We start from the raw sequence: 12,251 nt of genomic DNA on the forward strand, positions 1-12,251 counted from the left end.
AAATGGTGAGAAGATGTTGAGAGATGAATATTCCTTAGAACCTCAGAGCTTCAGATTTAAGCCTTCTGTCTTAGTGATTATAAACTAAGCGTTACTGCGAGGGGGCGTGCAGAGAGACATGGTTTTGCATGGATGCCCTTTCTTTTCTATACTTCTCAAAGCTTATCTCCCGGCTTCTGATTATGTCAAAGTGCCTGAAGCCCTGCTCCACTAGTGGCCCAGTGGGAACAGGGGCCTTGCTAAGACCATGGGCCTTTGCTTTTCTGTTCAGATTATGGTGCCTGGAAGCGAGAACCAGCTTCTTCTGAAGTCTCTGCTTCCCAATACTGAATACAAAGTCACGGTGACCCCCATCTACACTGATGAAGAAGGCGTCAGTGTCTCCGCCCCTGGAAAAACCTGTGAGTGAAACATTCTCCTGACTAATTAGCTGGACATGCTCATGCCGATAATGTGCAGTGTAAGAGGCAGTACAGTGTAGTGAAAAGAGCACAAAAGAAACTGAGACAGAAAGTCTGTGTTTGAATCTGGTCGGCTCTGTGACTTTAGGCAAGTTGCTTAACTGCTCTAGGCTTTAAGTTCCTCGTCTGTAAAAGTTAAGACTGAAAAAAAACAAAAAACAACTTTCTCCTCCAAATCGATTTTATTGTAAATCCTGTTGGTTCTCCAAAATGCATTCTGAATGACTGTCCACTTCTCACCATTGAGCTACTCCATCCCAATCCAAGCCACCATGCCCTGTCACTGAGATTAGTGCACTGGCCTCCTGACAGGTCTTCCTGCTTCCACGCTTGCGGACAGTTGTTCTCATCACAGCAGCCTGAGGATGGTTTTGAAATATAAATTATGTCACTCCTTTGCTTCAGGCCTCCCAAAGGCTTCCCATTGCACCCAGAATAAAACCCAATGCCCTTCCCATAGCTAAGAGGTCCCTATGACCTGGCTCCTAACCCCCTTTTGATCTCAACTCCTAACAATTCCCACAGTCATACCTCCTTTTCCTGCTCTTTCTGCCTTAGTGACTTTGCTCGAGCTATCCTTTCCACATGGATGGTGGATATTTGCTTGCCTGGCTTTTTTTATTTTTTTATTTTTTTTAAGATTTATTTATTTATTCCCCCCTTCTCCCTTGCCGCTTGCACTCACTGTCTGCTCTCTGTGTCCATTCGCTGCACGTTCTTCTCGGTCTGCTTGTCTTCTCGTCTTCTCTTTAGATGGCACCAGGAACCAATTCCGGGACCTTCTGACATGGGAGAGAGGCCCTCAATCGCTTGAGCCATCTCAGCTCCCTGGTTTGTTGTTTCTCTCATTGTCTTTCCTCTGTGACTTTTTTTTGTTGCGTCATCTTGTTGCACCAGCTCTCCATGTGGGCCAGCTCGCCTTCACCAGGAACTGAACCTGGGACCTCCCATATGGTAAACAGGAGCCCAATCGCTTGAGCCACATCTGCTTCCCATGCCTGACTTTTTCATGTCGTTTCTGTCTCATCTTGTCCATGTCACCTCCTCAGCCTTTTCTGAACACCCCACACAAAGTAGCTCCCACTCTCTATGATACCCTGTTTTATTTTTTTGGTCATGTCATGCCTCTGTTTGCAATCTGATCGTTTTCTCATTTAATAATTTATTTGCTCATCGTCTCCCACCACTGGAAGGTACGCATGACAAGAGCCAGGGACCTCATCTGCACTGTCCATATCTACATGCCATGCTCCTTCAGTGCTGCAGTGCACATAGAGAGTATCAATAAATGCTTGTTTAAGATGACTCAACCAAGATGATTGACGAGGGAGTATGAATGAAAGCTCTAGGTTAAACATCTACCCAGGCTTTAGTTGTCTTCATTACAGATGTAATTACCTATACCTGCATGGAAAACTGTCTGCAAATTTAGTGGCTTAAGAGAGCAAACCAACATCACAATGAGATCTACCTCACATACACAAGGATGGCTATTATTTTTTTAAAAAGGGTAATAACAAGTGTTGGAGAGAATGCACGGAAATTGGAACTCTCTTGCACTGTTGGTGGGGATGTAAAGTGACATAGCATCTGTGAAAAACAGTTTGGCAGTTTCTCAAAAAGTTAAACATATGACCCAAGAAGTCCACTCCTAAACATAAAAGCAAAGGAATTGAGAGCAGGATCTCAAATGATACTTGTAAACCAATGTTCACAGCAGTGATCAGTCACAATATCCAAAAGGTAGAAATAACCTAAGTGTCCATCCACAGATGTATAGATAAACAAAATATGGTATAGCCATACAATGGAATATCATTCAACCATAAAAAGGAATGAAGTTCTGATATTTACTGCAACATACATGACCCTTGAAAATATTATGCTGAGTGAAATAAGCAAGGCACATGAGGACAAATATTGCATGATTCCATTTACCTTAAATATTAAGAACAAACAAATTCATAGAGACAGAAGATAGATTAGAGGTTACTACGGGCTGGGGGTGAGAGGAGAATGGGGTTATTGCTTAATGGGTACCTCACCCATTTGAGGTGATGACAACATTTTGGTAATAGGTGGTGGTGGTGGATGCACAACACTGTGAAAGTAATGCCATTGACTTATGCACATTTAAATGGTTAAAATGGCAAATTTTTATGTTATATGTTACCTCAATAAAAAAAAATTTTTTTTAAAGAGCAACTGTTTTATTATACTTCATGAATTTTTGGGTCAAGAAATTAGGAAGGGCTTGCTGGGCAATTCTGCTCCACATAGTGTTGATTTGAGTCACTTGGTGGTGTTTACCTGGGGTCTGGGTTTGTCTGGAGGGTCCAAGAGAATGTTACCCAGATTCCTAGTACCTGGATGGGACAGCAGGAAGACTGGGCTTTTCCATGTGGTCTTTCCAGCAGGATAGACCCAGTGCTTTAAAAGCAAGCATTCAGGGAAGTGGATGTGGCTCAAGTGATAGATCTTCTGCCTACCACATGGGAGGATCTGGGTTCAATCCCTGGGGCCTCCTCATGAAAAAGAAGAGAGAGCGTGCCCTCACAAGTGCCCGCGTGGTGAGCCAGTGCTCCACGAAGTGAGTCATGCAGCAAGATGATGATGCATCAAAAGATAGACAAGGGGAGAGTCAAGGTGAAGCGCAGCAGAAACCCAAGAGCTGAGATGGTGCGATTGACAGGGAACCTCTCTCCACATCAGAGGTCTCCAGGATCAAATCCTGATGAATTCTAGAGAAGAGAAAATGAGAAGAGAAGACAACACAGACAGCAAAAACAGCAGGGTGGGAAGAGGGGAAGGGGGGATAATAAGTAAATAAATCTAAAAAATAAAAAATAAAAGAAAGCATTCAAAGAGGCAGGAAAAAGACACTGTCAGGACAGTTAAGGACTGTGTCTGGAACTCAACCAATGTCACTTAATGTCACTTCTGCTGAGGTGATAAAACCCACCCAGATTCAAAGGGAGGAGCATAACTCCTGCTCTCAAAAGGAAGAGTGCCAAAGAACCTGTGACCAGCTTTAATCTGCCACAGTTATCAAATAGTTACATGTGATCAGGTGCAGCATGGCATTAGGGCTGAAGTCCATACCTGGGCACCTAAGAGTGGCTATTTTCAGTAAGTCTGGGCCAATCATTAAGATTCTGTATCCCAGAGCCGGAATCTGCTCAGCTAAGCAAATTGGTATGAGCCCCTCTTTAGCCAGTGCTATGCATGCCCCCACCCAGACTTCCCACAAAGCCTGTGCATTTTGCTGAGGATCATTCCGGGCAGTGTGAGCTCATAGAATGGCTACAGTCATTTCCACAGGGAGCCATGTAGAAGGGGAGAAATGGGGAGAGGAGGACAGGGGAAGAGCAGATTGGTGGGGGAGGCTCACACCCTTCACTCCATGTAAACCAGTGTATCGGTGTCTTGATTTGAGCCTCCTGTGCCCCACACATTGGAATTTTGAGCACATTTTGTTACTTTGTTACTAAATAAAAGTTTGAAAACCACAGATTTAATAATTAGAGAAGAAAATCTAGTAGTATTCAACTTATATTTATTGAGCACCTACCAAGTGCATTTAAATACCTCATCCTTGTTCGTTTGAAATCTAGGTTGTTAAAAAAAAAAAAAACAGACACAAAAGATTTAACATAAGCATTGTGAATTCTGCTGTCCTGAGTTGTTTTTGCACTGTGTTATTTAACACCCCAGTGTCGCACAGCTGTACTGCAGGCCCTGCCGTGCAGGGGTGAAGGAGCGGAAAGGAGGGAGGGTCCATCTGAATGTCAGTGGGGGGCGCCAAGCCCCATCCCCATTTCTGTAGAACAGACCCACTTTTATCTGTTCCATATGTTAACAGTTGGCATAATTTGTGAAAGAGTTCCATGATGAATACATACACAATGTAAAGACTATAACTAAAGGTATATGACTTCAATGTCATGACAAATACCATTACACACAACAATAGCTATATAGTAAATTTATTTCCACGTGTCAGTGGGTGGTCTATTTATTTTAAGCAGTGTGGTCCATACAATTGATTCCATCAACAAGAAAACAATAAAATCTGTCAATATGCATAATAGTTTACAAAATTCCTCCATCTAAATAACTTAATTTTGTTTTGAGAAAAAAAGTTGACAAATGCTAATACAAGACTTCGTAACAGTACAAATGTGACAACAAAATCAAAATCACCAGAATGCTACCAAATCATCAGAATAACCTCTATACTGGGTGAGCATTCCACACCCCCACCCCCAGCCCCACCCCCGGCTGTACATGGAGACTTAGATGAGGCACAGAGAAGCCTCAGGCAGGGCATCCTTAGTAAACACTAGTATTTTCAATTTCACTTCAAATTAACTGTGGAAAAAGAAACCAACATGGAATTGAATGAATGGCTCAACTTCAGATAAAAGCGTTTCATTACAGGAGCAATTATGTTCCATATGTTTAATATTGAAACCAACTATGGATTCCCCAAAGCGTCTTGCTCTGTGTTTTAACATTTCACTTTAACCATTAGGGGAGAATATCTTAGATTTTGTTAACAACAGTGTAAGTCGATCATAGAAGTAAAAAGCACACTGACCTGTTTTTCCTTTCCTGCTCAGTGCCACCGTCTGGCCCTCAAAACTTACGGGTCTCAGAAGAGTGGTATAATCGATTGCGCATTACATGGGACCCCCCATCTTCCCCAGTAAAAGGCTATAGGATTGTCTACAAACCCGTTAGTGGTAAGTAATGATTTTTAAAACTATGTTGTAACCATGATAAGGGATCTAACATGCAAATTAACACATGCCCAAGGCCTAAAACAAAGAGAGTAAAAATTAGTGGGGGTGGGGTGGGGGCGGGCAGGAGGAGGTACGAGGAATAAATCTTGAGCAGGCTAGTAAATTCATAGTCTACTCTTGCTATTTCATTTTCATGGTTATTGGGATTTTTGTTTGGAGAAATTGGATATGGAGGTATTTAAATTACATCAACCTGGAGACAGAAGTGCCTGGATTATTGGACACAATAGAAAAGGCTGAAAATGATTACCAAGGCAAGAGCAGCATCTCAGATGACAGGTTGAGACCCATGGGGTTTTTGTACGCAGAACACATTTTATTTTTGGAGGTACTAGGGATTGAACCCAGGAACTCATACATAGGAAGCAGGCGCTGAACAACTGAGCTACACCACCCGCTCCTCAGAACACATTTTTAAAATGGTGCCAAGAATGTTTTAAATTTTTTTCCTGTCAAATCAAGAGAAATAATTTGACAACTAATCTGCAGAAAAAAAAAACAAAAACAAACTGGAGTGTCAGAGGCCTAGGTTTAGAAAAGACTCCTGTAATATCTATTTCTAGTTTCCAGTTGAAATACTTTGAAAGTGCTAAGTGTCAAGAGATGATACTGCAATAGCGGCTGGGTGCACTTGGCCTCCTATGTGCAGCTAAGAGGCTGGCAGGGAAAAAACTTTTATTACCACAATCGTAGGGCTTTGATGAGTTTTACTCCATAACATAGTTTCCAAAATGAGGAGACCAAGAGGTTGGTAAGTGGAATTTTCCAATTATTCCAAAAAGATAGAGGTAGAAGAGGAATTAGAAATGGGAGATTCCCAGTGTTTAGATATGATGTATTCATCAAGCCATAAAGCTTCCTATTCCGATAAAGCCAAGTGTGCTTAGGTCACTTGCGTGAATCTGTAGGTCAGGTGTATACCGAGTATATATTCTGCTCATTCATTTATCCAGAAGTTTTCCATTTTTTCCATATGAGGTCATAAATTTCATCATCCTGATAATGTCTATCCTAACACTGACCATAGTGGATGGCCTTGCTGAAATTGTTCTTTGGATCATATTTGCAGATATGTTTGGGTTTTCTTTTTTTTGTTGTTTGGGTTTTCTTTAGGCAAATAGCTTTGTTTTAGGCCAGGGGTTCTTAACCAGGGGTCAGTGGAAAGACTTCAGGGGATCCATGAGCTTGAATTGGAAAAAATCAATTTATTATCTTTATTTTCTCTGGCCTCTAACTGAAATCTAGCATTTCCTTCACTTACAAATGTATGCAATAAATAAGTAGTATTTATTTCATCTGACTGGCAAAAGTGTTCATGGAACAAAAAAGGTTAAGAATGCTTGTTTTAGGCCAATGGTTCTTGATTAGGGTGATTTTGACCCCTGACAGATATTTGGCAATGTCTGGGAACATTTTTAATTATTAAAGCCTTTTAGGGGAGTATTACTGGCATTTTGTGGGTGCTGCTAAACATCTTCTAATTCATTCAGCAAAGAATTATCCAGCCTGAATAGTCTGAGAAACCCTGTTTTAGACCAAGTGGGAGACTTGTATGTGGTCATTTGCCACACAGTGTTCAATGCTTGGGGCATGGGAGAATCGCTATTGTGATAACACATGAATAAAAATATATATAAATATGTATTAATGTACTCTTGGAAGAGGGCTCCTGGCAAAGTCCTTGAAGAATGAAGGACCATGTATGAAAAGAAGTAGGAGGTAAATAAATTTGTTTAGGACTCAGCAAGGAATGTTTTACTGCTTAACCAAAGATCCCACTCAGCTGAAACAGAGGTGAATATGGAAAGGCACAAAAAGCCAGCTGGTCAAGTGCCTTGGAATAAAAGTTTCATCTGTTTGGTATTAGAAATCATAAGAAGAGTGGATAAAACTAGAGTGGTGACAGACATGTTGGCTCCCCATGTGACAAGGTAGGACATGGCATGGTGTCATGACAAAATCTGATGCTTGCATGCCTACTGGAGACCAAGCAGAGAGTCTGAGAAGGGGCAGTAGAGAAGGATTTCTTCACCTTGACAAGTTCCCTGTTGCCTATGGTGACATAGCATTTGTGCCACAAAGGCCTCAACAATGTGGTGGAGGAGTGGATCACAAGGTGGAACAGCTACTTTGAGAAAGCCTCAGAGAAAGACCTTTCAGGAAAAGGATTAGGTCCCTGAAAAATCTAGAGTATGGTAGTCAGCCTATAGGCTTTAGAGCTAGATGAGACTGTTTTCAAACCCTGTTGTTTGCTTGCTGTGTAATCCTGGGAAACTAAAAACCAGTTGAGAGCACATCATTTTTGCACGTTCTGCTGTAACTGAAACACACCCTTTGCCTCCTTTAGTTCCTGGCCCAACACTGGAAACTTTCGTGGGAGCTGACATTAATACCATTCTTATCACAAACCTCCTCAGTGGGATGGACTACAACGTGAAAATATTTGCCTCCCAGGCCTCGGGCTACAGCGACTCTCTGACGGGCGTAGTGAAAACACGTAAGGTTCCTGTCCTGCCGCCTCGGCCCCCGCCTGCGGTTTGCTGCTTTGTTTTCACTGTAACTGAACCGCTGCTTCGATTTGGCGGTTGGTTCTCCTTTTCCTCAACGCCGCACTGTCTGGACAGTGTTTCATGGAAAGCAAGGTGCGCGCCTTACTCACCGCGGCAGATCTGAATTGCTGGTTGGCAGGCGGAATTTCAGCACCTGCCATTCAAATACACTTGATGGCTGTGGACAGGATTTCCTTTTGGAAATTCTTTGTTGGGGTTTTTCAATTTAGGTGAAAATTTCCAACGAGCCTGTGGCCTGACACAGTCAACCCCAGTCAAATTTGGACAAGGGGGACCTTTGCCTTCTCTCACTGCCCTTCCTCCACCCCCCACTCCCACTGCCACCCACCCCTAAAAAGTCCCTGCACCACTCTAAGGACATCCCTCTCTCTTGTGGGTTTTCATGCAGTCTGCACACCATCTGGGACTTCTCACTGGCATAAACCACTCCCAGACACCATGGCACAATGCAGTGTTTTCCAGACTTCAGTCCGAATGTTCCATATTCCTGATGCTGGTCACACCTCCACACATCTGTTTAGTATATTCAAATCGACTTACGGTTTTTCAGTTAAATACTTTAAACAACCTATATACTTACCCTAAACAGAAAATCTCTCTTTTAATACACATTAAAGGTAATACATAAATTTCCCAAATGAAAATGGGAATTTTTAGCTGTGTGCTAATTCAAATCATCCTGAGTGCTATCAAACGTATTGGCCCCACACTGGACAGTGACAGTCATGGTGATAGTAAAAGAAGTCTTGAATCTGCTACTTATTAGTGTGATCTTGAGCAAATTAACTTCTCTGAGCCCCAATTTTTCAACTGTAAAATAAAGATAATAATAACCAATTTATGGCTAATTGTGAGGAAGAAAGACATTGTATATATGCACATTGTCTGTAGCCTATAGAAGCTCTTAATGAGTAACCATTATTATTATTGTAGTAGTTCATCTAATACACTTGGCCCCTCATCCCTAACCAAATAATTAATCTGATAAATAGTTTCAGGCAAGAATGGGGGCATGTATTATGTTTGATTCTAAAGCACCCTGGATTTCATTAAAGAAGGCTTCCTGAATTTCTATTTCATGGAATCCCTTGAGACACTATAGACTGCATACAAAAAAATAGTAATCTCTAAATACGTAGCCTGTGACTTCAGCAGTTCTTGGAAGCCTTTGGCCTGTGTTTCTCATTTGACTGTTGAAGTGATACTGTTTTGGGCACCACCATAACCTCCAAGGAACTTCTCTCTGTTGTGCGTTTATAGCAATCTCCCAGCTCTCCTTAGGAACACCGGAGCGTGCCCTGTGCAGTTTCCCCATCCTCCTCTCTCTCCTTCCCTGTTTCATCTATTTTCCTTTCTAGGTTACCCTTTCTTTCTGCACCAGTTTTTCTGTTTGTGTGATTCTTTATCGGTCTCTTTTCCCCCTACGCTTTTCTCTTCATTTCTATCCTCTTCCCTCTGCTTCCCTCTTCCTTCTTTCCTCTCCCTTAATAAATATGTTGAACATTACAAACATTTTATTTTATTTATTGTATTTTTATTTTATTTCTATCCCCCTCCCCCTGCCCACACACACACCCTGAGATGGCTCCCTCATCTGTCAGCTTGTTGTCTGCTTGTCTTCTTTAGGAGACAATGGGAACCGAACCCGGGACTTTCCATGTGGGAGGCAGGTGCACAACCTGCTTGAGCCACATCTGCTCCCACAAACATATTTTGAAAGATTGAGAGCATTGAATTGTTTTATATTCTTGTCCTTAAAGCAAAAAATATATGGGTTTATTATTTGTAATGTCTCCCAAGCAACAATCACCCCTTACAATCTCAAATTAATTAAACCAAGATATTTTTAAATTGTGTGGTTATATGAATAATTATTAGGGAAGAGAGGATTTGTTTATTTGGCATTAGTAAAAAAGGTCTTTCCTCTCTTATCTAACAGAAAAGAATAATGTAAAGGCATAAGTTGAGATCAGAAAAGATTATTTTGCCATCTTGAAAAAATAATTTTAAGCTATTTTTATTTTATGGGGTGGATAAGAGAGAGGGCAAAATAAAAGAAAATTCTGTGGATGGATGTTAGAGATCATTAGGACAAGTGAATGTTAATTTTTTCTATTTTCTGTGTGGATTTAAAATGATAAACACTCCATGCTTACTCCTCTGTTGTATTGAAGAAGCAACATGCTTAATGCTTCCCAAAATAAGCTTTTTGGGAATCATTTTTACATGCCACAATGTTCTAAGATGAATAAGAATTTATGTATTTACTTTTATAATTTGTTTTTATCTATGTAAACTTCCACTTTTATGTTTCTAAGTTTTTTTCCATTCTCATCCAATCACGTTTTGAAGGCCAGTCATTGCAAAGGTGCTCCATAGTCACACTTAAAGAAATTATAGAGAATGCAAATAAATGAAGAGGGAAGATTAAAATCACCCAGAATTTCTCTCATCCATTGTGCTTGGTCTTTTCCTTGTGAATTTATATTTCCTTTTCATTTGCAAATATCAGTCCATATCATATATAATGTTTTGGAACCTGCTTTTTCAAATCATAAAATAACTGTTTTATATGCTATTTTATTGTGAGTTGATGAATTTCCCTCTTCTGAGTATGGAGCATTGAATCGGGCTTTTGTCATGTTTTATAATTTCAGATTTAGGGACTTTGGTGGCATCTGATGTAAGATATAATTATGTTTCTATTTTATCATAGTGTTCTTGGGTGTAACCAATCTCCAAGCAGACCAGGTTCAAATGACCAGTCTGTGTGCTCGGTGGCAGGTGCAGCGTCATGCCTCGGCCTACAGGATTGTCATAGAATCCCTCCAGGGTAAGTGCAATCCATCACCTAGTTTTTTCTCAAGTGCTAGTGTACTTAGTTCTATGCCAAGCATTGTGGAGAATGTATGAGCAACATTACACAAGAGTCCTCTTCTTGAAGACACAATATTGTTTAATGGCTAATCATGCAGGATCTTTTTGTTTTTATTTTATTTATTTATTTTCCTTTTAAAATTTTTTTCTTAATAATACAGGATTTAAAGTGAGACTGGCTGGTTAAGAAACTTATTTAATCTCTCCAAACCTCCACTTTCCCAACTGTTAATGGGTATAATCATCATACTGCTCTTGTAGGGTTCTGTGAGGATAAATCCGTGTAGATCACATGCAGTAATGCTTTACACACAGTGAGCACTAAAGACACGTTAGCTGCTTTTGGTAACTGAAGCAGAATAACCAGAACTAACATACACTAAAAAAATTATGGTGCTATAATTTTGGCATTCACTCTCTGGGGATCTAAGTTTGGGTTTAATATTTTTCTTAGTGTTTTTTTTTTTCTACTTGTGAGAATAATTGGTAAAGAACAAACTCTCATTCAGGAGACAGTATAATATATTTCTGCCAGGTTCTTCAGTGTTACAGCTCTTGAGTACATCTAAGATTTGGGACTTTATTCCAGAATTGAAACACTAAAAATGTCTTCTTATTGTCATTAAAAAAGCCAAGAATAACAACTAAATACTGATAGCAGAACAGTGAGTTTCTAGGCCCTATTAACACTTTTTTCCATATTATCATCATAGATAGCATTCCAAAGATAAGATCAAATAATGAAAAATATTTTAATGGAATTTGTATACACTGTAGGAAAAAAGGTCTTGTTATTTGAAGGGGAAGGGACATAAAGGAATCCCAAATGATATTTACTTTTTTTTTTTTTTTCAAACTTGGTAGTTAGGTTCTTAAAAATAGAGCCTTTTCTTCCTGGACAAATGATCGCTTGTTTTCCTTAAAGAAAAGCAGAAGGAGCTGCCATTTTGGTTTTGGATACGACTGGATTTAGTACCCCATATCCTAGCTATAACTACATTCAAAATCCATAAAAGCCTCTTTTGTACTAATCCATAACAGTGAAAAGTATGGTTTAGAAGAATGTGACAGCATTTGGAAATATTTTTCCTTTAGAACATGAGCTGAGGTAGGAGCATCCCACTAGAAGATACTCCTGCCAACCCTAACCGAGGCATTGTTTGATAGCCCTGCTGGGCCACGGCTTCCTTGAGTTCCTGTGTGTAATGTAAGGGTCCCTTCTGCATGACCTCAGCTAAATATATGGGAGTGGCTTTAATCCAGAATAAACATTTAAGAAGAGAAAGTTAGGACAAGTCACATGGATTTTGTGCTTGTATGAAGATGATTTATGGGGTGCTTCAGCAGAAAATATGAAAGATATGCAACTATTCAAGAAGCAGAAATATAAAATCTTGAGTTATATTTCAGTTATTTTTATAAGACTGTTAAATCACACTTTAAGAGATGAGTGGTCTTTGTGAAGCTTGAAAAGTACTCAATATAAGAATTACAATCTCAGATTATGCCACAATACTTTAATCCTTTTATATAATTTA

At 40.1% G+C, this 12,251-nt stretch overlaps 1 protein-coding gene across 3 annotated transcripts in view; it reads left to right on the plus strand.

The window, feature by feature from the left end:
* Positions 1–12,251, plus strand: part of COL14A1 (collagen type XIV alpha 1 chain) — a 202,674-nt gene that overhangs the window by 90,471 nt on the left and 99,952 nt on the right. For all 3 annotated transcript variants that reach the window (XM_004480742.5, XM_004480745.5, XM_004480744.5), the window contains exons 20-23: positions 272–401; positions 5,084–5,206; positions 7,614–7,763; positions 10,553–10,669. In XM_004480742.5, the coding sequence (XP_004480799.1) occupies positions 272–401; positions 5,084–5,206; positions 7,614–7,763; positions 10,553–10,669 (520 nt within the window). The remainder of the gene's footprint in view (positions 1–271; positions 402–5,083; positions 5,207–7,613; positions 7,764–10,552; positions 10,670–12,251) is intronic.

This window comes from Dasypus novemcinctus, chromosome 14 (genome assembly GCF_030445035.2).
Source record: "Dasypus novemcinctus isolate mDasNov1 chromosome 14, mDasNov1.1.hap2, whole genome shotgun sequence".
Taxonomy (NCBI): domain Eukaryota; kingdom Metazoa; phylum Chordata; class Mammalia; order Cingulata; family Dasypodidae; genus Dasypus; species Dasypus novemcinctus.